The sequence below is a fragment of the Sitophilus oryzae genome, unplaced genomic scaffold (assembly GCF_002938485.1).
Source record: "Sitophilus oryzae breed Bouriz unplaced genomic scaffold, Soryzae_2.0 scaffold_1436_pilon_pilon, whole genome shotgun sequence".
In the NCBI taxonomy this organism is placed as follows: Eukaryota; Metazoa; Arthropoda; class Insecta; order Coleoptera; family Curculionidae; genus Sitophilus; species Sitophilus oryzae.
Genome location: NW_022146100.1, coordinates 3,625,012 through 3,650,859, shown reverse-complemented (window position 1 = coordinate 3,650,859; position 25,848 = coordinate 3,625,012). Strand labels below are relative to the sequence as shown.

At 31.9% G+C, this 25,848-nt stretch overlaps 1 protein-coding gene across 4 annotated transcripts in view; it reads right to left on the bottom strand.

The window, feature by feature from the left end:
* The window catches only part of LOC115876490 (MAGUK p55 subfamily member 6), a 46,874-nt gene that overhangs the window by 3,516 nt on the left and 17,510 nt on the right, over positions 1-25,848 (bottom strand). For 3 of the 4 annotated variants that reach the window (XM_030892285.1, XM_030892286.1, XM_030892287.1), the window contains exons 3-7: positions 11,049-11,203; positions 7,243-7,402; positions 6,146-6,406; positions 4,178-4,427; positions 1,836-2,054 (exon numbers count right to left, since the gene is read on the bottom strand). In XM_030892285.1, the coding sequence (XP_030748145.1) occupies positions 1,836-2,054; positions 4,178-4,427; positions 6,146-6,406; positions 7,243-7,402; positions 11,049-11,203 (1,045 nt within the window). Of the gene's footprint in view, positions 1-1,835; positions 2,055-4,177; positions 4,428-6,145; positions 6,407-7,242; positions 7,403-11,048; positions 11,204-21,241; positions 21,345-25,848 lie in introns of those variants that run through there. The other variant, XM_030892288.1, reaches the window with a different exon arrangement.

The window sequence follows — 25,848 nt, the reverse complement described above, 5'->3', positions numbered from 1 at the left end:
CGTTTTTAATGTTGTAATAAATAACCAACGTTTTTAACGCTGTGAGTAAAGCTTATTGAAAAATGTGTGCTTTTTTTCTAATAATAATGGGAATGGGTCAAAAAAACCGATGTCCCGTTTTCATTTTAAAAAAATATGGTCACGTTAGTTATAACTCAAAAAAGAGGGACACAATTGGTCTATAAGGTCGCAGTAAAATTAACTTACCCCCAGGCCCGTTCCTGGGGTTCCTAGGTGCAGCATTCTTTGGTGCGCCCTTTTTATATTTAAATCAATTATTATTTTAATCTTAATCTCAAACATTAAATAATCTGCGACAAACGAGCAATATGTAATTGGAAATGTAAAAAAAACTATTCTAATTAAAGTATAAAAACATTTATTAAATAAAGAAATCAAACAAAACCACAAAAATATTGAATAACAAAAATAGTACCCTAAAGAAAAAAACTGGCCCATTTTATATGAAATACATAAAAACAATAAACTAAAAATCGGAAATAATATGCATGTACTGATTTCTTTCGAAAATCGACAACTATGAAACTATGATCCCTTCCCCGACACAAACGGTATATTGTGAGACAGAAAAATATAGAAAGAAACAAGCCCTATAACATAGGATACAGCATTTTAATGAACAGTGCTTTCCATAAAATCAATAAAATGAAAAATATACGAAATAATATACATGCACTGATTTCTGTCGAAAATCGACAACTATGAAACTATGATCCCTTCCCCGACACAAACGGTATATTGTGAAACAGGAAATTGTAGAGAGAAACAAGCCCTATAACATATGATACAACATTTTAATGAACAGTGCTTTCCATAAAATCAATAAAATGAAAAATATACGAAATAATATACATGTCCTGATTTCTGTCGAAAATCGACAACTATGAAACTATGATCCCTTCCCCGAATGGGTATTGTGAGACAGAAAATTGTAGAGAGAAGCAAGCCCTATAACATAGGATACAACATTTTAATGAACAGTGCTTTCCATAATATCAATAAAATGAAAAATATACGAAATAATATACATGTACTGATTTCTTTCGAAAATCGACAACTATGAAACTATTATCTCTTCCCCGAATGGGTATTGTGAGACAGAAAATTGTAGAGAGAAGCAAGCCCTATAACATAGGATACAACATTTTAATGAACAGTGCTTTCTATAAAATCAATAAAATGAAAAATATACGAAATAATATACACATGTACTGATTTCTTTCGAAAATCGACCACTATGAAACTATGATCCCGTCCCCGACACAAACGGTACATTGTGAGACAGGAAATTGTAGAGAGAAACAAGTCCTATAACATAGGATACACCATTTTAATGAACAGTGCTTTCCATAAAATCAATAAAATGAAAAATATATGAAATAATATACATGTCCTGATTTCTGTCGAAAATCGACAACTATGAAACTATGATCCCTTCCCCGACACAAACGGTACATTGTGAGACAGGAAATTGTAGAGAGAAACAAGTCCTATAACATAGGATACAACATTTTAATGAACAGTGCTTTCCATAAAATGAATAAAATGAAAAATAAATAGATGAGATCAATGTGTTGCCGACAGATTGCCCTAGACTTGTTTATTCGGTGCGGCCAACGCAAAAAAGACGTTAAGCAAACTTTATCCTATGATGTATGTTTAAGTATTTAAAGAACAAGAAAGCGTATCGGTTTTTTGTTACAAAGTACTGATTGACACTTTGATTTTGCGCCCCCTAAATGATGCGCCTACGTGCGTGCACGCACTGCACGCTCGCCAGGAACGGCCCTACTTACCCCTCCCCCAATACTTACATGGTATAACTCCTGCAAATTTTTCGGGATCGCTATTTATAAGTCTATTCTTCAGAGTGCGTCTACCAACTCCCTGAGTTCCTATAAGCACCAAAGTTTTCCGTTTAAACGGGGGCATTTTTGTTACTTCTTCGTACAAAAGTAGCTCCGCCTTGTCGAAATCACAGTTGCTTTTGGACTGGTAGATAATTTTCTTCTTTTTTCTAGCTATTCTAGCACCTAGAATAATAAAAAATATATAGAATAAATCTATACACAGGGTTCGGCAATAGTGCGTCGGGCATCAGTAGCTCATATAATAAAAAAGTTTTTGTTTAAGTACAAACCTAAAGTATGTATTAGGATGTATTTTAGGAAAATATTTTAACTTCTACAGGGTGGCTCAAAAAAGTATGAGTAGATCGGGATGATGTTTTTTAAATGGAACACCCTGTATATTATTCCATTTTTAGCTTCCCTTTTGATTACTTTATATAATAGATATTATATAAAAGATATTATTAAAAAATATGCTTTAATGGTTTTAAAGATATTAATAAATAAATATTTTTTTCAGCTTTTTTTTTTAAATATTAAAAACATAGGCGTGCCCACGGGGTGGGACGTGGGGCCATGGCCCCCCTAATCAGCATTCTGTGTACGGAAAATGTTACTTTGCGCACGCTCGTATAAAAAAAATTTCCCAATCTTTAACTTTGGCCCCCCTTATTAAAAAGCCTGGTCACGCCTATGATTAAAAATACAAGAAATGTTCTGAAACCAAAACTGTATTAGGTATTTACTGTAGTGGGTCTGTACCTATTTTGCTACAAATATCATAATCTTAAACCATACAGGGTGTTCAAAATTCTATGCCAAACTTTCTAAAATATAAAATAGGTTTGAATGGAACACCCGATATATTATTTATTTGCTAGATGGAGAATTAAAAGTATTTCAAAATGTTTAACGGTTTCGCAGATATTCGCGGTTTTACATTTCACATGGCATTTTCCACAATAAATTTTTATCAAAGACACCCAATGATTTTTCTCTCCCATTTTACCGTTGAAAAAGCCATATGCAATAAAACCGCGAATATTTGCGAAACCGCTAAAAATTTTGAAATGCTTTAAATACAAAAAATGTTTATTTTTTAATTCTCCATCTAACGAAAAAATAATATACAGGGTGTTCCATTTAAAAAAAACAAAGAAAAACTTTTATATTTTAAAAAGTTTGGCATAGAATTTTGGACACCCTGTATGGTATAAGATTACGATATTTATTTTAAAGTAAGTACAGACCCACTACAGTAAATAATATAGTTTTGATTTTAGGACATTTCCAGTGTTTTTAATTTTTTTTTTCAAAAGGCTTTTTTTATTTATTAATATCTTTGAAATTTGAAACTGTCTAAACGTGTTTAATAATATCTTAGGATTATGTAAAGTGATTAAAAAGAAAGCCGAAAATGGAATAATATACAGGGTGTTCCATTTAAAAAAAATCATCTCGATCCAGTCACACTTTTTTGAGCCACCCTGTAGAAGTTAAAATATTTTCTTGAAACACATCCTAAAATATACTTTAGGTTTGTACTTAAACAAAATTCCTATCTTTGTTATTATAGGAGCTACAGATGCCGGACGCACTATTGCCGAACCCTGTATAGGGTGATTCACGGCGATGCCTATGGTACGTTAGATGCTTATGGAGACCCGGTGATATAATTATTTTGAAAATTTGGATTTTTACATAAAGGCACCTGTTCCATCTATCTAAAATATTTTCAACGTTACAATGTTGCCGCGTTGTTTGAAAAGTGATAGTATCTTTCTTATTAAACGTATTAAGTAGTATCTTTCTTTAAACTAACACCCGGTATATTATAACATTTTTAGAAACTACTTTCGTATCTCATAATTTTTCTATTATACTAACCTATATCTATCTCTAACAGTTTTTGAGATAATAAATAAAACAAGCGTGTGAAACTGACAAAAACATGATCTTGAATAAGCATTGGTAAAATCATGAATTGGACATTTTAAAAGTTGAAATTTGGATTATACATTAACAAAAATCGATATATTCGATCTGTCTAAACCAACTGATTGGATATTACACATAAACTAAACAAAATCACTCTTTTACACGCACAAACAAAAAGTAATCCAAACAGAACTAAAACAACAATCAATCGGAGTTTGGCGCAATCACAGTTCAATCGATATCTTTTGTTGCAGTTCCATCGTTGTCTTTTTCTAACAAGGAACACTGAGTATATTTTATTTATACGTATATGGTTTGATATCTAGTCGGTTGATTATAGTATAGTATAAATAAAATAAAGGAATTACCGCATATACTAATTTTATGGACAAAGTCCGCCTCTGGGGGGACATAGGCTTTCCGTCTCTCTTCCAATTCCAGTGAAGGAATAAGTCCGGTCCTGTTTTCACCGCCCACTTTTTTGGCCTGCCACCAATTGGGGTCCCTTTGATCCACAATCTGTAATATGTCCCCCCTATCGAAGGGAAGCCCTATTTCCTTACAGGGCAGCAGACTGTCTTCTTCGGGGTTGTATTCGAAAAGGGCCCTCATATAACACTGCAAATTAGAAAACCGAATGTTTATAAGGGTGTCAAAAAACCGAAGAAAAACTATTTTGTATTTTTTAGAAAGTTTGGCGTAGAATTTTGAAAACCCTGTATGGTTTAAGATTACGATATTTATAGCAAAGTAAGTACAGGCCAACTATAGTAAGTACTATAGTTAAGATATTTCTTGTATTTTTAATTTTTTTATTAAATTTAATAACATCTTAGGACCATGTAACTGATTAAGGATGAACCCAAAAATGCAAATAACATACAGGATTTTCCATTTAAAACAAAATCATTCCGATCCACTTTTTTGAACCACCCGGTAGAAGTTAAAATATTTTCCTGAAATACATCCTAATTGAAAATTTGATTTTTTATATGGGACACCCTGTATATTTTTAATTTATTGAAAAGAATTTAAAATTACCTTTCCAAAAATATAACACACTTGATATCTTGCTCGATTCCTCTTCGAGATATAGAGTATATGAAAATTCGCCTACTTAAATAAGTAGGCTTTGAGCGGCACCGGCTGTAATGCAAAAAAATTCTAGCTGTGAGCATCAATTAAAACAAAAATAATATTTGCTATGATCCATGCAGAATTTTATAACAATTTAAAATATATTTAACCAACATCAACGCATTTAAACTATATCAAATAACAATAAAAATAAATAGCAAACCAAGACATGAGATTTTGCTACAAGTGTTCGACATATCGACCGTCTTCTGTTATGGAGAGACGGGGCAGTTTTTGAAAATTTCTCGCGGAATTCGTTAACTCAGTGGGGGTAAAAGATACCCTCTCATAACTGCTAAGTATTTTTAATTTTTGTCTAGATTATACGGAAGAATAATGAACCTTACTCTTCCACAAATATATCCATAAGATTAGATCCATGGGCACTAAGTCAGGCGGCCTCGACGGCCAACGGCTCGGATCTTGGTTAGCTATCTAATTATTTTTGAAATTGGCTGCAAAAATTTGCTGATAACTTCAGCGTTCAGAGGCGGTGCGTCGTTTTGCTGGAAAAATATGTTTTCGAGTTCCATTAAGGGCATATCATCAATAAGGGGTCCAAAGCCTACTAGTTAAAAGTGGCGAACTTTTAAAAATTCTGTATTTCGAAGGGGATTATAACAAAATATCAAGTGTGCTATATTTTTGGAAAGATAATTTTAAATTCTTTTCAGTTAATTAAAAATGTAGAGGGTGTCCCAAATAAAAAATCATTTTTTCTGTTGATAACACTTAAATTATCAATTTTAAAAAAATTATACTTAAACCATTAAATTCTATGTAAAAAGGTGCTTTGGAAATGTTTTCATGGAAATTTTCCATAGCAAAAAAGTTACAGCGATTTGTTCAAATGCACATTTTTGAAAAACACCTCGTAACTCCGAAACGGTAACAGATATTGATTTGCGGTTTTCACCATCATGTTTTTGATAAAAATTGAGCTCCAGACACCGATATTAGTTTTCGTCTATCTCCTAGAGAAAAAGGTGTTTCCATTTAAAAGCGTCGAATTTGACCCACCCTATACAAAATTCCTAAGTTTTTTCTTATAGGAGCTACAGATGCCCGACGCACTATTGCCGGACCCTGTAGATATTTCACTAATAGCTATAAAAAACTATATACGTTATTAAAAGATGTATATGGCCAAAAATATCGATATAGCATCGATATTTATCAACATTCCTAAGTATACTTACTGTTAATTTTTTAGTCACACCGTTTACACCATTGGATACAATATTCGCATGGGTAGTTTCAGTGGCTGGTGTATTTCCCACTTTCAGTGTCACAGAATCTCGACTTTTGGCCACTTCTATTTGTAGATCTTCGGGAGTTTTCACTTCGTTCCCATTGACTTCCAGGATAACGTCTCCAATGTGAAGCAGTCCTTGTTTTTCGATCATACCTCCTTCTAGGATTCTGGCTATGACGAGATTTTCGTTGTCATCAATTTGGACCTGCAACAATAGTTTATACACCAGGCGTCTCAATAACCCTGTTTTAGGTAAGATTTCTGTAAAATTTTTATTATAAGATTTTTGTAAGAATTCTGTAAGATTTCGGTAAGATTTCAATTGTGTAATAAACTGTAAATATAACAAGCTTTTTGTAAGATCTCTGCAAGATTTCTGTAAGATTTTAGTTGTGTAATAAATTTTATATATAACAAGATTTCTGTAATATTTCTGTAAGGTTTCTGTAAGATTTATGTAAAATTTCTGTAAGAATTCTGTAAGATTTCTGCAAGATTTCAGTTGTGTAATAAATTTTAAATATAACAAGATTTCTGTAAGGTTTCTGTAAGATTTATGTAAAACTTCTGTAAGAATTATGTAAGAATTCTGCTAGATTTCTGTAATAAATTCTAAATAAAACAAGATTTCACGAAGGTTTTTGTAAGAAATGTATAAAAGATATTCAAGATATCTTCGTTGGGTACCTTCGAGCGCACTTATATATTCAATATAGAAGAGGTTCCAGATTATACATCCGTACTCGAGCCTAAATCGCAAAATACAAAATATTGAGCGACTGGATGTTACAAAAATGCTTGCATGTTCTAAGGAAAGAGGTCCTTCATTTAAAGAATGATAGTCAAGAACGTAATGTATTTTCTAATCAAAATTAGATCAATTGTCGCCTCAGCTCAGGGGTTACTGTGACGACGTTTTTTTTTCGATAATATGATATATTTCAGATCTCCTCTATAGATTTATTTATTTATTTGAGATTTTATAAGATATATCCTGCAAATATAAATAAAATAAATGTTGATAGCAATAAATATACTCACGGTGAGTCCTAGGGGCTCTCCTGCCTTTTTTCTAACTCCAACCATCCTGATAGGGTCGTTGTTCATCCCGTTGGGGAATAATTTGGGCGGCTCAGTCTTTCTGATTGGTTGGGGGTTCCTGATGATGTCCGCCACCTTATCGTGAGCGTCTAACAAAGCCCTACGGCAAAAATAAGAATCTACTAAAGTGTCTCCAACTAGAAAAGGGACGATTTTGGGGGAAGTAATCCAAAAATGACAGATAAAAACAATTGTCACTATCATTTTCGGACATACAGGGTGTAGAAGTTAAAAATCGCCACGAGTAATGTTTCTCGAGATATTTGGAATTGAAATTATGAATACCTCTCATTCATTGACATAAATTAAACATGTTGACTGGATAGTTATTAGACTGAAATCATAAAAAATCTTCATCGTTTCGAAGAGTTTCGAAAAAAATATGATTAATTTAAAAAAATAAAAAGTTCCCAAATTTATCATTTCACTCAAATAACTATCTACACAACATGTTTATTTTTTGCCAATAATGACATGTATTGACTATTTCCATCCTAAATATCTTGAGAACGGTTACTCGCAATTTTTATCAAGAGACATTTATTACGCAAAAAAATCACGGAACTCTATATTTTTTCACTCAGTAGTTTTATACAGGTACGGACGAAAAGTTATTACTCTTGAAAACAGTTAAAACACATGTAGGTGGTGCGACCTACAAATAGGAGTCATATTGACATCAAAATCAAACTTCTTGTATCCAAAAACTCCCAGGCACCAACTTTCATTTAAATATTAACGTTACTTCAGAAATTATTTGGAAAAAATCGAAACAAAAATGAAACTTCTACACCCTGTATCTCCGAAACTAAGCATTTTAGGACATACATTTATACGAACTCTTTTCCTTATTTTTATCTGCAGAATATGATGCCAAAGTTTCCGATAACGGGTGTTGCATCGTCGAGCGGGACATAGGAAATCCCATGTAAATTTTAATGGGGTCAATTATTGGCTTCCCTAATTATTTTAGAGAATAATTCTATTTAGATTTACTGAAGAGCACTAAAACCCACATTCAAAAGAATAAACTTTAGATATTTTTGATTAGCCCGCGTACGAGTTATCGCCGATTTCTTTTTAAATATTTCTCCTTTCTTATGGCCCTGTATTTACTTATGAGCACCAGTCAAGGTAAAAGATAACCATTGCCTGGAAACTTATATGGTGAAATTTTGATAAAATAATTTAGTACTCACTAAAAACACGGTATGTCGCTAGTGGTAGGAAAAATAATTTTTAGAGGTTACTAGTTTATTTGGTTGCCTGTGATATGCATATACAGGGTGTTTCTTAATTAATCTAAAATAAAAAATCGTCAAAAAACGGCTTAAGGCGGGCTCTTAATAAGTATATTTATTTTTTTCTCGGCAACCGTTTGATGAACAAGAAAAACTCAAAAGATCAATTTTGTTGAAAAAGGATGGCCAGTCAAGAAAAAAATATATTTTCTTTAAAAAAGTAGTAGTGTACCATTTATGTTAAGCAAAATATCGATTTTTTTAATTTTTTAACACCCTGTAGATCAGAAAGGAAGTACTTTAGACCCAATGGTTATATAAAATTGTTTTAAGAACACATGACGAATCACACCACAATTTTTAGACTAATTAGAAAACACCCTGTATATTGTCAACTTGACAATGATTGTTGATAAATCAAAAAATACCTTTTCTGTGAAAAAAGCCCGATTTTCGCAGGAAAAATTTTGGTTTTTATTGAATTTGGGCTTGCGTCTGCAAATACCGGTATGTTTTTTAATATTCTATCTATCTAAATTTTAAATATCATAGTCAGAAATAGTTTTATTATTTATTAACTGTAAAAATGGTATACTTAGAAGTTTTATCAAATATTGTGATTTACTTTCTACCTTGTAATCAAAATTTATATTTAATAAACTGTAAAATATATATATTCTTATGTTTTATTATTATATTATTTAACATAAAAAATATTTACAGCAGAAAAGGCGAAGGCGCTGGGTTAAACGTAGTCTCTACTAAGAACACGGAGGGGCGCTTTGACCCAAAATTTTACTATTAAGTTTCATATCTATCTTAATAGAAGATTATTTTCTTTTATCTATGAAGATAACTGTCAAATGAAGTTGTCATTTCAGAAATTTATCTATTTAGTGCTTTATTATTATTATTAAAAACTCATACCTACATCGAAAATATTAGCCATGAATTACTACCGAAGAAAAAGTATTGATTATTAAATGGTATTATCAAGGAAATAGTTATCAAAAGGTGTCGGACATGTTTGCTGCTCTGTATCCGAATAGACCGATACCTGGAAAATCTACAATCGCAAGGAATATCCAGAGATTTGAGACCAAAGATACCCTAATAAATAACTGCAGATGTGAAGCAAGGCAGGAACAAAGAGAAGATGCAAGAAATGATACCGACTTGGAAGTTTTATTGTGCGTGGAAGAGAACGATGGAAAGATCAGCACAAGGAAACTTGAGGATGAAATAGGAATAGATCACACTACAGCGTTTCGAATTTTGAAACGACATAAATAATATACCTTTAAATATGAAAAGCATCAAGAGCTACGAGATGGGGACGAAATGCGGCGGCAGGCGTTTTGTTTTGATATGATGGAAAGAGCAAACACGGATAGGGAATTTTTAAAAAACATATGTTTCACTGAGGAATGCACGTTTACCTTAAATAATGAACCCAATGTTCAAAATTATCGATATTGGAACAAAGAAAACCAACACAGGTTTGTCGAAACAAGGACGCAATATCCACAGAAAGTAAATGTTTGGGCAGGGATATTCGGACACAATATTATCGGGCCATTATTTCTTACGCGAAATTTAAATGCAGAATATTATTTGGAACTACTCGAAAATCATATTTTACCTGCTTTACATGATGCCGCTAGGGAAAATCAGGAAGTTTGGTACCAAATGGATGGCTGCCCGACACATAGTACCCTGGCTTTTCGGGAATATTTAGACAATAGTTTTAACGGAAACGTTATTGGCCTAAATCATACAGTAAATTAGCCAGCAAGGTCTCGTGATATTTCGCCAAATGATTTTTCTCTGGGGCCATTTAAGAAACAGGATATACAAGGATAAAAAATACCCAAATCTAGACGAGTTAAAAAATGCTGTTTCTGCCGAATGCAATAGAATTTCAGTTTACCAACTAGCGAATGTAAGAAGAGAATTTTATGATCGCCTGGGTTATTGTCTAGCAGTCGATGGAGAAATATTTGAACATCTTCTTAAATCCTAAAGTTCTAACAATTTAATATTACCTAAATTAATAAGTTATTGAATATTGTAATAATACTATAATTAACCTTGTAATTGATTACTTTATTTTACTTTAATACATATTAATTTGTATTTATAAATACATCTTTAAAATTTCCGATGCAGGAATGAGTTTTCAATAATAATAAAGCACTAAATAGGTAAATTTCTGAAATGACAACTTCATTTGACAGTTATCTTTTACCTTGACTGGTGCTCATAACTAAATACAGGGCCATAAGAAAGGAGAAATATTTAAAAAGAAATCGGCGATAACTCGTAAACGAGCTAATCAAAAATATCTAAAGTTATTCTTTTGAATGTGGGTTTTAGTGCTCTTCAATAAACCTAAATAGAATTATTCTCTAAAATAATTAGGGAAGCCAATAATTGACCCCATTAAAATTTACAGGGGATTTCCTATGTCCCGTTCGACGATGCAACACCCGGTATATGATTTACCTAAAGTGAGGTCTGTTTAGGGTGTCTGCTAACTCTCGAGCTTCCCTATTCCAACACCTTGTACATCTGATGTGGATATCTTTGGACAGTTCCTGGCTATTTGAATTTTCTGGTGGGGATAGAGTTGGGGGACGGTCCTCTAGACGATCTTGTACCTAAAACGATAACAAAAATTATAAATACGCATACCAGGCTTGAAAAAAATATACTAATTTGTTTATTTTTAAAGAAACCATATATTTTTTTATTAATTGAAAAATGTTTAAACCAAGTTAAAAACATTGAATAATAATTTTAAATTATTAATTATCATTTAATTAATTATTAAGATTCTAAAGAAATCACCAATTCCCATACCTATACAGTATGTCCCCAGAATGTATTTTCAAGAGGAAAAACTTTTTTATTATTGACATTATTGACATTTTGAGAACTTTACGTACAGCGCTTCAATACTAGAATTTATAGGACTAAATTAATAAAAAATATAGGATCTTCTTCCGATGCGCAGTAGTGAACGCAAAGGGTATCGGCAGCCAGACGGGCCGCATGCTGTTCCAGAGAGCATAGTAAAAGATAGATCATAGAGCCAGACGTTTTAAAATACTTTCTCGAAAACGTTACTAGCTCTTAGACTAATAGGTTCTGTTGATAGATTGCTATTGATAGAATTTTAATTAACGTCATATTTTTTGCTGTTAGTTCAATGCTACGGGAAGGATGATAATAATTATTGGAAAATGTGATACTTTAACAACAGCAAAAATATGACCTTAATCAAAATTAATAATAACCATCTATCAAAGAATGAAATCGAAATTATATTAACATAGAAACGCGTTTTAAACTTTAGGACTAAGAAAAAAATCAACTATATTTTCATGGTTTTTTTAATTTTCTCTAAAACGGTATGGAAATTTGGAAAAGTATAAACGGGATTAACCATTTTAGAACAAGCAAAATTTTTTATAAAGAATGCAGTTTTCCCAAAATGTCTATAATAAAATAGTTTTTCCTCTTCTAAAAACAAGCCGGAGACATACTGTATAACTTTAATTCAAAAAAACCTTCAAGGTAGAAGAACCCTTACACAAATTGACGTAACAGGTCGACTTCCCAGAGTCACCGAAAGTTCGTAGCCCTCTCGAAGGCAGGTAGAAATCGAGCCCTTTGCGGTCATGGCGCGATAAAGGGGAAGTCAGGTGGGTTCCTCAGCCCTTTGTTTGGATTATGTATCAGCAGGGTGCGTAAATATTTCGTTACTAGACCCGGTACCTCAGAAAAATCGTTTCAATATGGTTGGTTCTTGTTTCAGTCATTTTTCCCTTTTTTTTGTTTGTTCTACGTTCAGTTTAAAGGGTGTAGGGCTAATTTTGGCACACTTTCTTAGGGCTTTAACTGTGGGGGGTTGTGCTACCGATACTTCGGTCAATAAATGAAGATTTATGGCGGTTGTAAATCTTGCAATTAGGGTGTATTGACAGTTTTAGAGAGAATCCATTTCTTAAAAGGAGTTATATTCATTCGGTGATTTTTAGTTCAGTCATTGGGGATCAAAAAAGGGGCCTGCTTGGAAAAAAGTCCGGAAGTTGTTCCTAAATTCCATAAAATGCACATTTCCAGACTTGCCAAACCAAACCAAACCCAAAATCGGTATTTTGTAAATATCTCGAAAACTATACGTTTTTCGCAAAAATTTGAAGAGAGTAAAATTAAAGAAAATAACATTTCCTATAAAAAAGGTTATACGGAAATTTTCGCTAAAGTCAACCATTTAGGCACAAAATCACTGGAAATTTTACAATTTTGCGTAAAGTATGATATGTCGATTTTCCGAAATATCAAATGTCGATTAGTGTTCACTAAAACTAGTTTTAGTTTAGTTAATTAGTTTTAGTTTAGTTCAATTTTGTCATGAAACAGTGGCGTATCATTAATTCGCTCATTAATAATTTATGAATAATTAATTGTCGTGCTGGACAGCATTCATTGCGAACTTACCACCAGGTTCAGCATTGGTCTGGTTGTACCAAAAAATTATTTGACTTCTTAGTATCTTTTTCTAAATTAAAAATGAAACTCCCCATCTGTTAATTATACGAGGGAAAACAAAATGTTGATATTTTTGATGAAAGTTTGAAACATCCTGTGAAATACGTTAAAACAGCAAGAAATTTAAATTTATTTTATCATCTAGATACATCCTTTTTCGATGGTTTGTTTTTTGGTTCATCTCATTAGCTTTATTTTTGTTGGAAATATTCGGTTTTAAAGAAGGCACTAACATTTTTCGTAATTTTGACATTAAGACCATGCCTTTTTTTTGGGCCTAGTCAGCACATCTAGTAAGTTCTGGTTCCAAAGCAGGCCTTCTTGACATAAGATTTGCTTCATTTAATCTTCTTCTTGTAGTCCGTTAGTTAATATGTACGGTTCTTAAGTGCAATTCATTATCAATTTGAAAAGCTGGCAAACGGCGGTTTCTTAGCGATAAAATTACAATAAATCGATCGTCTCGGTTCGAAGTTCTCATACGAAGGTTCCTGGACGCCTATATTGACGTGGTCATAATTCAAAGACCATTTAATATACTCTATGGTATTAAGGTATTTTTGGAACCAGAATTTTATAGCAAATTCACTAAACTCGAATAAATAAATGATATATATTTGACTGGAGGCAGTACATTTGACTGGAGGCAGTACATGGAGGAGCTCTTCGGAAACGAAAATAGCGACGACATAACTGCAGGAACTGGCAGTATAGGGTCCACCATTACACAGGAAGAAGCGGAAGCAGCTATCAAACGTCTGAAAAACAACAAGACTTCCGGACCGGATCAGATACACGGAGAAGTTCTTAAACTGCTGGACTCGGAACAAGTTCAACTACTGACCACCCTATTCAACAATATTTATACAGGTGGTCCAATCCCAAACGACTGGCTGCTATCAACATTTATACCGCTTCCCAAGAAGGCAAACGCGATCAAATGCTCTGATCACAGGATAGTCAGTCTGATGAGCCACGTCCTAAAATCCTCCTTAATATCATCCAAACACGTATATATAGAAAGCTCGATGAAAACGTAGGTGAAACTCAGTTCGGCCTCAGAAAGGGATTGGACACCAGGGGGGCTCTGTTTTCAATACAAGTCCTAATCCAACGAGCACGCGACGTCAATGTATATGTCTTTGCGTCCTTCATAGACTTCGAAAAGGCCTTTGATAGAGTCCAGCATGACAAACTCATCTCGATTTTACAGGAATCAGGAATAGACGATAGAGATACAGAGATAATAGCAAAACTTTATCGTCAACAAATGGCCGTGATTCGAATCGAGAACGAAACTTCAGAAGAGTTTAGTGTAAGGAGGGGAGTGCGACAGGGCTGTATATTGTCACCTCTGCTATTCAATGTATACTCGGAACATCTATTTAGAGAGGCACTGGATGGCACAGAGGATGGGCTGGAAATAAACGGAGAAATAGTAAACAATTTGAGATACGCAGATGATACCGTTCTGTTGGCCGATACCGCTGAAGGTCTCCAAAGGCTTATATATCGTGTGGCGAATACATGCAGCAGATACGGAATGAAGATGAACTGCAAGAAGACTCAAACGTTGATCATTAGCAAGAACTACATCAACAACTTTCAGTTCACTGCTAACAACATCGTTCTCCCAGCGGCCGAGACAGTTGCATACCTGGGCTGCACCCTGACTAAAGACTGTGGCCACTCTCGCGAAATAAAACACCGAATCGAAATCGCGAGAGGGACATTTAACAAAATGCGAAATATACTATGCAACCTGTCCCTCAACGTCCGCACTAGAATCAGAATCTTGAAATGCTACGTGCTCTCAACCCTTCTATATGGAGCAGAGGCGTGGACCCTTACCGACGCATCATGCAAGCATGTGGAGGCATTTGAGATGTGGTGCTATCGGCGCATGCTTAGGATTTCGTGGGTGCATCGCGTGTCAAATGAGACTGTACTACATCGCATCACCAAGGAGCTGGAGTTTCTGGTAAATGTCAAACGAAGAAAACTAGAATACTTCGGACACATCGTGCGGAACGAGAAATACCGCCTACTCCAACTCATACTGCGATGCATCCACTCAAATCTACGAACATGGACCGGATTGACGTCAACAGCTTTGTTCAGAACGGCAGTGAACAAAGTAATATGGATCAATGTGATATCCAACATCCAAAGAGGATAGGCACTTTAAGAAGAAGATATATTTGACTCACCCTGTATATCTATAAAAATATTTTTGAAATGTGAACTACCATTAAACATATATTTTGTAAAAGGTTTGGAGTGAAAATCTCAAATAGGAATCCTGATACAGAGCTTTTCCGGAAAGCGGAGCCATCTTGTATGTATGCATTTGTATATGTGTGTGTGTTTATTGAAATACTAAAGTGAAAGCAACGAATTTAAATATGTAAACTTTATAATATATCTTATTAACAATACAATGCAAAAAGTTTTATAAAAATTCGTTCACAGTAAATGATCTCATAAGGGCTTAAATCACTCCACTATATTAGGCGTGGACGCAAGTTCAATGCAGTAAATAGAAAAGGAAGTTATATTGTTAAAAATGTACTTAGCAGGAAACACGGCTAATTGCACATTGTAATACAATCTCAGGCTTAGTTACATCGCGGTTTGGAAAATTTAGGTTGACATTCACTCTACGAACGAATATCGAGTACGGAGATGCAGTTAAACTTGAAAAATGCAATTTTTTGACCCAATTTTACGCTCTCATTTGATTTTTCGCGGTTAAATAGCTGATTTTTATAGAATTCTTTTAATTTTTGTCGACATATTTGTGGTTTACTATCAATACGATTCGATTAAACTTTAAAATGTTATATATATACAGGGTTGTTCACCACATACAACACGGAGTATTGTAGCTAAACGATTAGATTTTTACAAATTGTAAGTTTTGGGTTCGTTGAAGGACTATTAGAGCTACAATTTAAAAATATTTTCACAAGATACAGAGTGTCCCAAATAAATAAAAAATATCAAAGTTGTATTTTTTTAAATGGAACACCCTGTATATTATTACATTTTTAGTTTCTACGATTAAAATTAAGGTAAATTTGATAAAGGTTTATTACACTTAAACCTTGCCGTTTTTGAAATATTGTCAATTTTGTGAAATTGCAGTCAAAATTTTAAGGCTTCATTTCTCCAAGGGTATCAAAGTTTTTAATACTAAATATTTACTGAAGTTTATTTATTGATCAGTTATTGTGTTGCAATAATAAAAATTATACTACCTCATACAGAGTGTCTAAAATTTTATTTTAAATAATTACTAGCTTTAAACGGCAATAACTTGTTTAATTTAAATGGAACACCTTGTATATTTTATGAGAATCAGATGCACAATTTAATTGTCTATCAAATTGTATTATACCATTTTTTACCTACAGCTTCAAGTTTCCGTAGAAAATGCATTTTCTTGTAATTTTAAATTCATTTATCAATATACCCATGGAATACTGACATTTTAGACTATTTTTAAAGATGTACCAAATTTTTAAAGAGTACAGATACTAATATTGTCGATATAGTTAGTTTATTTCATTAAAAAAAAAATGTTTAAATATTTGTTAAAGAGGACCAATTAATATGATTCCAGTATTCAAACTACATTAATTGACTGTTTGCGTTGATTAATAATAATTGCTCCAAATACTAAAAAACTGAGTTTTTTATGTGACAGTGTGATAAAAAGTAACACCTTAAAAATGATATTTCATTTTTTGAAACAGAGACATTCATTTTTATAACTTATTATTATATTGATTTCTGATTCAAATCCACATTTATTTAGAATAATTTATTCACGAACATAATTAAGTATGTAATTAATTAGTATTTGGGCGGAAATAATGGTGGTATATTTAATTATTGGTAAACTCTTTTGTAAAGATTTAAATAGTTTTCTTTTTGAAAAAATGGGCTAGTAATATTACCGTTTTGGTAAAAACGATAATATTACTATCCTGTACATTTTGTACATTTGTTGCTTTAAAAACAATCTAAAAGGTTAATATTCCATGGGTATATTGATAAATGAGGTCTAAATTATAAGAAAATGCATTTTCTACGAAAACTTGAAGGGATAGATAAAAAGTGGTATAATACTATTTGATAGACAATTAAATTATGCATCTGATTCTCCTAAAATATATAGGGCGTTCCATTTAAATTAAACAAGTTATTGCCGTTTAAAGCTAGTAATTATTTAAAATAAAATTTTAGACACTCTGTATAAGGTAGTATAATTTTTATTATTGCAACACAATAACTGAACAATAAATAAATTTCAGTAAATATTTAGTATTAAAAACTTTGATACCCTTGGAGAAATGAAGCCTTAAAATTTTTACTGCAATTTCACAAAATTGAAAATATTTCAAAAACGGTAAGGTTTAAGTGTGATAAACCTTAATAAAATTTACCTTTATTTCAATCGTGCAATTTAAAAATGGAATAATATACAGGGTATTCCATTTAAAAAAATACAATTATAGCATTTTTTACTTATTTGGGACACTCTGTATCTTGTAAAATTATTTCTAAATTGTAGCTCTAATAGTCCTTCAACGAACCCAAAACTTAAAATTTGTAAAAATCTAATCGGTTAGCTATTGGCTACAATACTCCGTGTCGTATGTGGTGAACAACCCTATATATTGCTAATACTGTTAATAATAATGTAAAATAGACAAATTTTGCCAAGAAAAAGACTTAGCGAATAAAAAATTGTAATCAAAATATTTAATAGACCACAATAACTTCACTATTTTTCATATTTATGTTTAGGTACGTTAATTAAAAAACTATAATTTAGAAATTTGAACGTTGAAAAGCTTAATTTTCCTTTTATATGTATAAGCTTATCTTTACTTATTTATGAACGAAAACACAAAATAGCTAATCTAAAATATTCCTAGAGAAACGTGGGATAATGTATAGCCTTTGTGTAAGTTCCCCATAATTTATTTTGTGTCATTTCTCATCTTTTATGTCACTCGCTGAGGAATTATGGTATAAAGAAAATAATTTCTTAAAAAATCGTACTTCCAGTTAAATTCGTTATTAAAGTATAGATATTAATTTTTAATGAGTAATATTTGTTTATCTATAAGTCATTACAATCTGTTTATAATTTTAGATCGTGCTGATATAGTAAAACAACACATTATGACCTGTATTAACGCATAATGTTAGTAAACAAATAAAGTAGCATGTTAAAATGAGTCATATAAATAAAAATCAACTATACATACAGGGGGAGTCTTAAATAAGTGCAAATTTTTTTAAGGGTAGTATATTTCGACCCCATAAACACGATTATGAGGTTTTTTTCGTGGAAAAAAAAATAAAATTTGGAATTTTTTGAATTTTTTTTAGTTAAAAACTATAATTTCTTGGGAATATAGCAACATAGGTAGTAGATTAAATTTATAAGAAAGAAAATCCAGTAAAGATCCAGTGATTCTCAAAATTTAAGCAAAAAGTCATTTTTCGTTGAAGTAAAATAACTCGGTTGTTTTGGACTTATTTGAAAAACGGTAAAGAGAAAATATAATGTTTCTTTTCTCGAGATCTACCAGCCCTGAAAATATCTGCACTTATTTAACACTCACTCTGTATATAAATATATGCAATCAAATGAGATTTATGTAATTTAACTATATCGGATAATTTTAATTTTATATAACTCTGTGATTATAACTCATCATACAGTCTCAAGGCTTTGACTAAAGCCAGTATCTGAGACGGTTTTACAGAGATTAGTTCTCCAAATTAGTTGTAAAAATATTATTAGATTGGTTAGGATTTGGGTTGCTTTGGTTAGTTTTTCTTTGTGGAGGGTGTTAAGCTGTGGTTTTTAAATATGTAAACTTTATAATATATCTTATTAACAATACAATGCAAAAAGTTTTATAAAAATTCGTTCACAGTAAATGAGTTCTGCGGTTTGTATCTCATAAGGGCTTAACTCCACTATATTAGGCGTGGACGCAAGTTCAATGCAGTAATAGAAAAGGAAGTTCTATTGTTAAAAATGCACTTAGCAGGAAACACGGCTAATTGCACATTGTAATACAATCTCAGGCTTAGAGATTTATGTAATTTAACTATATCGGATAACTTTAATTTTATATAACTCTGTGATTATAACTCATCATACAGTCTCAAGGCTTTGACTAAAGCCAGTATCTGAGACGGTTTTACAGAGATTAGTTCTCCAAATTAGTTGTAAAAATATTATTAGATTGGTTAGGATTTGGGTTGCTTTGGTTAGCTTTTCTTTGTGGAGGGTGTTAAGCTGTGGTTTTTGTATTTTAATAATTAACTGTGATTTTGTAAAAATATTATTAGATTGGTTAGCATTTTAGACGCTTTTAAATTATTTTTTTTTTTGGTTCAAAAGTGATAAAAAGATAATTTTTTATGTATTTATGCGTACAAAAATGGAAAATGAAAATCAAGCATTTCCGCAGGAAAATTTTTGTGTTTATATGTTCAGAAAAATACTAAAAATAAAACGCAAAATGAATTTTTTTTTAGCAGATTTCAGTTATTCTAAAGTTTCTATGATTCTAAAACTCTTTTATTCTGAAATTCTATTCGAAATTTGGAAATTACGCATTTCCGCAGAAAAAATTGTGTTTTCCGTGGTTCACAGTAGCTTTTTAAAGACAATTTTTTTTTCTAATAACTGATTTCAGCCAAACGAAAGTTGACCCAACGACAGTTTTGTTGTGAAACTGAATATTGACACAAATATTTCGTCTACACACAATGTCAAATGTTTTACTTGATACGTCAACTGATAACAGCTAAAACGTGACGTGTAGGCCGACCTTAAATGAAGCAAGCGGTTCACCCAATTTATTTTTATGATAGGAAGTGTCGGTCTCTAAACTGCCGATAAGAGCAAAGATAACAGGAAGTAAATCAGTTTGGGTGTATTTTTAGGGGTTTATGATAGTAAAAATAAAGTTTGTTGTGCTGGTACAAGGATAGTTGATTATTTGTTGTTCCTGATATCTCAGATTTTCGGATGATTGTCTAAGTATTCTCGTCCTAGTAGAACACAAGGATTTTTGTCTTAACTTTACAACATTTTTATCAAAAAGCATTATAATCCTGCCTTTTCTATAGAGTAAAACTATAGAGTAAAGATCCACCTTGACGATAAAGTACCTTTTGAACCTCGTACTTTATTAAATAATTCTACAGAATGTTTTAAACTTTCGCCAAATTAACAACATTTTGTTTTGCCTCGTATAATATTGAAATAAGGAATCTAATCTTTAATTTAAAAAGAAGTTAAAAACTCAAATAATTCAGCTACAAATAGCTTAAAAATCATCAAGATCTGCCAATTAGAACAAAATATAACATGAAAATAGAGAAGAAAATTTAGTCTAATTTGAAAAAGAAATATCCTTTAATTTTTATTTTTAAATTAAAGGAATACAAAGATTGTATAGGTAAAGTACCTAGGTATAGTTTCTTAAAAATTTGAATATGACCAAAATAAAGAAACCGTTATGTGATGTAAATCTTCTTTATAACTTTTACTCTAAAAATGTTACGATAAATCTGCATGAAATTTTCTAATCTCCCATGTCAATTTTACTTAGTATTTTTTTGGTACAGATAACGGAAAAATTGTTGTAATTTTCTATACCGCCGACGATGTTGCCATGTTACTCTACCAGACGCCAACGTACAGGTGTGGCACTTACCGCGATTTAAACCTGTGAATCATTCAACAATCATTCACTTATCATTCATTTTTATCAACAAATATTCCTGCAAGCAATTTAAACTACCTAAAGTTAATTACCTCTGACTAAAGTTATTTCACACACCCACATAAACACCAATATAACAACAATTTTAATTGTTTTTGTAACGTCAAAACGAAACACTGATTGAACAACGGAAAAAAACGCAAACTTTTCACTGAAAAAAGTCACTATCCAAGCACAGTTTGGGTTAAAACGCAAGTGATTTTTGATTTTCTTTATAAAAGTACCACAAAAATACGTGCTATCGGCCGGTGACGAACCGCCAAGCCAAGGTACGCAACAGAGAGTGTAGAAAATGAACCTAAAAGCTAGTCGTACCATTTAATGGTACCCCCACCATATGGGGGGCATCAAGCTGACTTTCGACGGTTACTGAAGACCCCATGATGACGATTTCGTTGATTTTGGCGCGGGTTAAGCAGCTACAAAGTCGTTATGTGGCAAAATTTGTTTTTGTTTGGGTTGATAGGTATACGTCAGAGTTGGTTATTGACCAGTATGACCTTCCTTCAATTAAGTTAAATTACTTATTTAATTACTACGTACTTTCTAATAGATTATTACAACGAAGATATTACCTATACATTAGATAGTCTTTATAATAAAGTGCAATTTACTGAAAAAATGTAATTTTAATTATACAGGGTGTCCCAGAAATAAGTGCAAATATTTTAAGGGGTGGTAGATCTCGATAAAAGAAACATATTTTCTCTTTATCGTTTTTATAAATAAGTTTTTATAATAATCGTTTTTCAAATAAGTCCAAAATAACGGAGTTATTTTACTTTGAAAATTTTGAGAACCACTAGATCTTTTCTCGATTTTCTTTCTTGTAAATTTAATCTAATACCTATGTTGCCATATTATCAAGAAATTATGTTTTTTAACTAAAAACTAAAAAATTTTTTTTTTAATTAAACCATTTAAATTAAACAAGTTATTACCGTTTAAAGCTAGAAATAATTTAAAATAAATTTTTAGACACTCTGTATGAGATAGTATTATTTTTATTAATGGAACAAAATATCTGATCAATAAATAGACTTCAGTAAATATTTAGTATTAAAAACTTTGTTACCCTTGGAGAAATGAAGCCTTAAAATTTTGACTGCAATATCACAAAATTGAAAATATTTCATAAACGGTAATGTTTAAGTGTGATAAACCCTAATCAAATTTACCTTTATTTTAATCGTAGAAACTAAAAATGTAATAATATACAGGGTGTTCCGTTTAAAAAATACAACTTTGATATTTTTTATTTATTTGGGACACTCTGAATCTTGCTCTAATAGTCCTTCAACGAACCCAAAACTTACAATTTGTAAAAATCTAATCATTTAGCTACAATACTCCGTGTCGTATGTGGTGAACAACCCTGTATAGAAGAAAAACACAAAAATAGATAGAGAATAATTCCACGTCCGTAAAAAGTCTGTGCCAAAAACAACAAGCCAATAGAATAAATTTCGACAGTATAAGACTCACCCCATGGTATATATTATATAAGCAGCCAACAACCCCTAGGGCAAATGTGCACTGTAAACATCCCACTAAAGCACATGTTTTGGATCGATACAAAATATAGAATCTCAACCAACCCCTAGTCTGATCATAATATATCCGTCTTACTTTGTTTCAGCTTGCTGAAGAAGGGTAGAACATAATCTTATATAGTCTTGGATTATGAATTGAAAAGAAAGCTTCTTAAGTTTATTTTTAGTCAAAATATGAGACATATATAATTTAATTAAAAAATAAATAAATCAAGACAGATTTTATAAATGAGGGATAAAAATAAATAATTTTCATGAAAAAAATCGATATTTGCGATTGCTTCCTTCAAAAAATAAGCGCCATGCGCAGACTAATGTTCTTTTAAAATTATTGTCATAATTATTTAAATAAATCTTTGAATAAGAAGACTAAGGAAGGAGCATAATGCTATCCATGTATTCATGCATGGTGGGCGGAAAAGCCACCATAAAAGCTCTCTAGGGTGGGGATCCTTGACAGTTCTGTTTGACGATTCATTTGACACATTTGAATTTGATTTGAAATTTTGTGGATTTGTCAGTCTTTACGGAGCTTATTTTATGTTATTTATTATTTATTCTACTACTGATAGTTGTATAAAGGTAGTAAATCTAGATGGAAATTGTGGCAGAACTTAAATTAACAGTGACACTATCGCGATTTATCGAAAAAGACTCTAAAATAGTTGATTGTGTAGCGTGCGGTAGATCTCGGCAAAAATTGAGTGAAATAATGGAACAACTTTTCGCTAGTAAGTGACTATATAATATACATACGTGTAGTAAACCGATCATTTATGAAATTCACTTAAATTAACTAAATTAGATATTTTTCTTGCATTTTAGCTTTTATTTATTACTTGTCAAAAATTATATGTCAAAGAATTTAGATACGTTAATTTGACTTACCTGCTTCAGTAGCGTATCGGATGTTTGTGTTAATAAATACTTATTATAACTTATCGATTTTTATTAGAATTATATATTTTTATAACAATTTTAATAACTACCAACATTTATTCACAACGTAAAATAAAACAACAAATTATTGAGTCTACCCCACGTCTACCCTACATCATAGTTTTACATTTTTTAAATAAAATTAGAACGACACTGATAAACCGGAATTTAAGTCGGCCATATTTGAGGCCCATCGCGGTGTACCTAAGATTTTTGATATGCTCCTTCCTTAGTCTTCTTATTCAAAGAAATAAATAAATGAAGTCAGGTTAGGTGTACTATTTTATAACTCAAGAACGGCTAGATTTAAAAAACTAGCATATTCAAATAAAAGGATATTGAAATATACAGAATGAGCCTTAAATAAGTGCAAATATTTTAGGGTAGTATACCGGCTGCGTCGCAAAAGTATGGCTCGCCCCCTTTAACTTTTTTATTTTTTCAGATACCAAAACGAGATTTGATATGTTAGTATATGACATAAATTAGGATTGATTGACGTATTCAATTGTTTTCTGTCACTTTCTGTTTCGCCGGAAATTACTACAACTTTTGATTTTTAAATGGCACCCTCGGTATGTTTTTAGTTTATTCGATAGAAAATGACATTCTGAATAGAATGACATATCATATGTCAACTTTGACATTTTCTAATATGATTTATTTTAAATTGCCACATGCGATTCATAACGACAATTTGAATAGAAATACCAAGTGTGTGGTACCAAATTATTCGTAAAAAATGCTTTTTCCAAATATGCTAATGAGCCACCCTCGTTCCATTTGAAAAATTCAGATATGATTAAAAATACGATTTCGGCATTTTTTAACTAGCTAGGACAAAACACGAATAACATTAGACGATCAAATCTATTTTCCCAAAGCTCCTTGACTAAAAATTAGTGTTTTTAACATGGTCATGTCACTCTAGATTAAAATTTAAAATTCAATTTTGTTTTAAGCAAAAATGTCAAAAGTTGACATATGATATGTCATTCTATTCAGAATGTCATTTTCTATCGAATAAAGTCGAGAATAAAGTAAACAAATACCAAGGGTGCCATTTAAAAATCAAAAGTGGTAGTCATTTCCGGCGAAACAGGAAATGACAGAAAACAATTGAATACGTCAATCAATCCTAATTTATGTCATATACTAACATACCAAATCTCCCTTTGGTATCTGAAAAAATAAAAAAGTTACAGGGGTGAGCCACTTTTGAGACGCACCCGGTATACATATTTCAAACCCAGAAACACGTATTTAAAGGCTGTTTTCGCAAAAACAAAATTTAAAAATTTGGATTTTTTTGTAAATATTTTTGTTTAAAAAACATAATTTTTTGATAATACGGCAACATAGAGGGTAGATTAAATTTACAAGAAAGAACATTCAGAAAAGATCCAGTGGTTCCCAAAATTCAAGCAAAGAATATTTTTTTAAATTTTCAAAGTACTCACCCTGTATAGAAAGCATTTGCATCGAAATGTAAACAAAAATTCCAGATCATTCGATCAATCAGACATCCGTACTCAAACACTGACAAAAGAACACTAATTTCACTTCACTATTAACCCCATACTCACTATACGCTGATGCGGTTCGTTAATGCTTCGATTTGATGCGCCAATGCGTCGATGCGATAGGTTGTGCGACGGTTCGGCGGAATGTATATTTTTGCTACCAAAAATACCTAGTGCACAAATTTTCCGATGAACTAACGAACATAAGGAATCTCTCAAATAATAATGGTGTTTAGTGGAAAATAAGTATTATTCCAAAGCAACAACTGAGGCCCGATTCTGTAAACATATTTCCTGTCTAGTGACCCATCAATCGAATACAAATAGCATAGGCTGGACAGGAAATTTCTTGCTACGGAGCTTACAGAACCCCACTGCTGATCACTACAACGGTTTATTAGATACTGAATAACGAATATTTTTCGTACTCTTACGTAACGCAGTTTTTGTAAACTAACTCAGATTAAATTATCCTAATGTTAAGGGAACCTTCGACTATAAGATAATAGATACACAATTCTACAGAACATTTGACACAAATCGCATCGACAAACCGCATCGTACTCGCTATGCGTGTATGGACGCATCAAATCGACGCATCAGCGCATAATGAGTATGGGGCTTTAGGCGGTACGAATTTAGTAATTGATAAAATACTATATTCATAATTAGACAAAAACTATACAGGATCTTTCAAAAAACATGTGCCATCTCTCGTGGGGAAATTTCTCACGTAAAAATAAGATTAATTTTTCATATCAACATAGGTCCGATGTTCTGAGATAGCACATTTTTTTTGGAACACCCTGTAGATTTAAATCACTATAATAAAATAATACTTTTTCAAACAAAGCAATATTAGTTTTTCAAGATCATGAAAAATTGCTTGATAACAAACTGTTGTAAT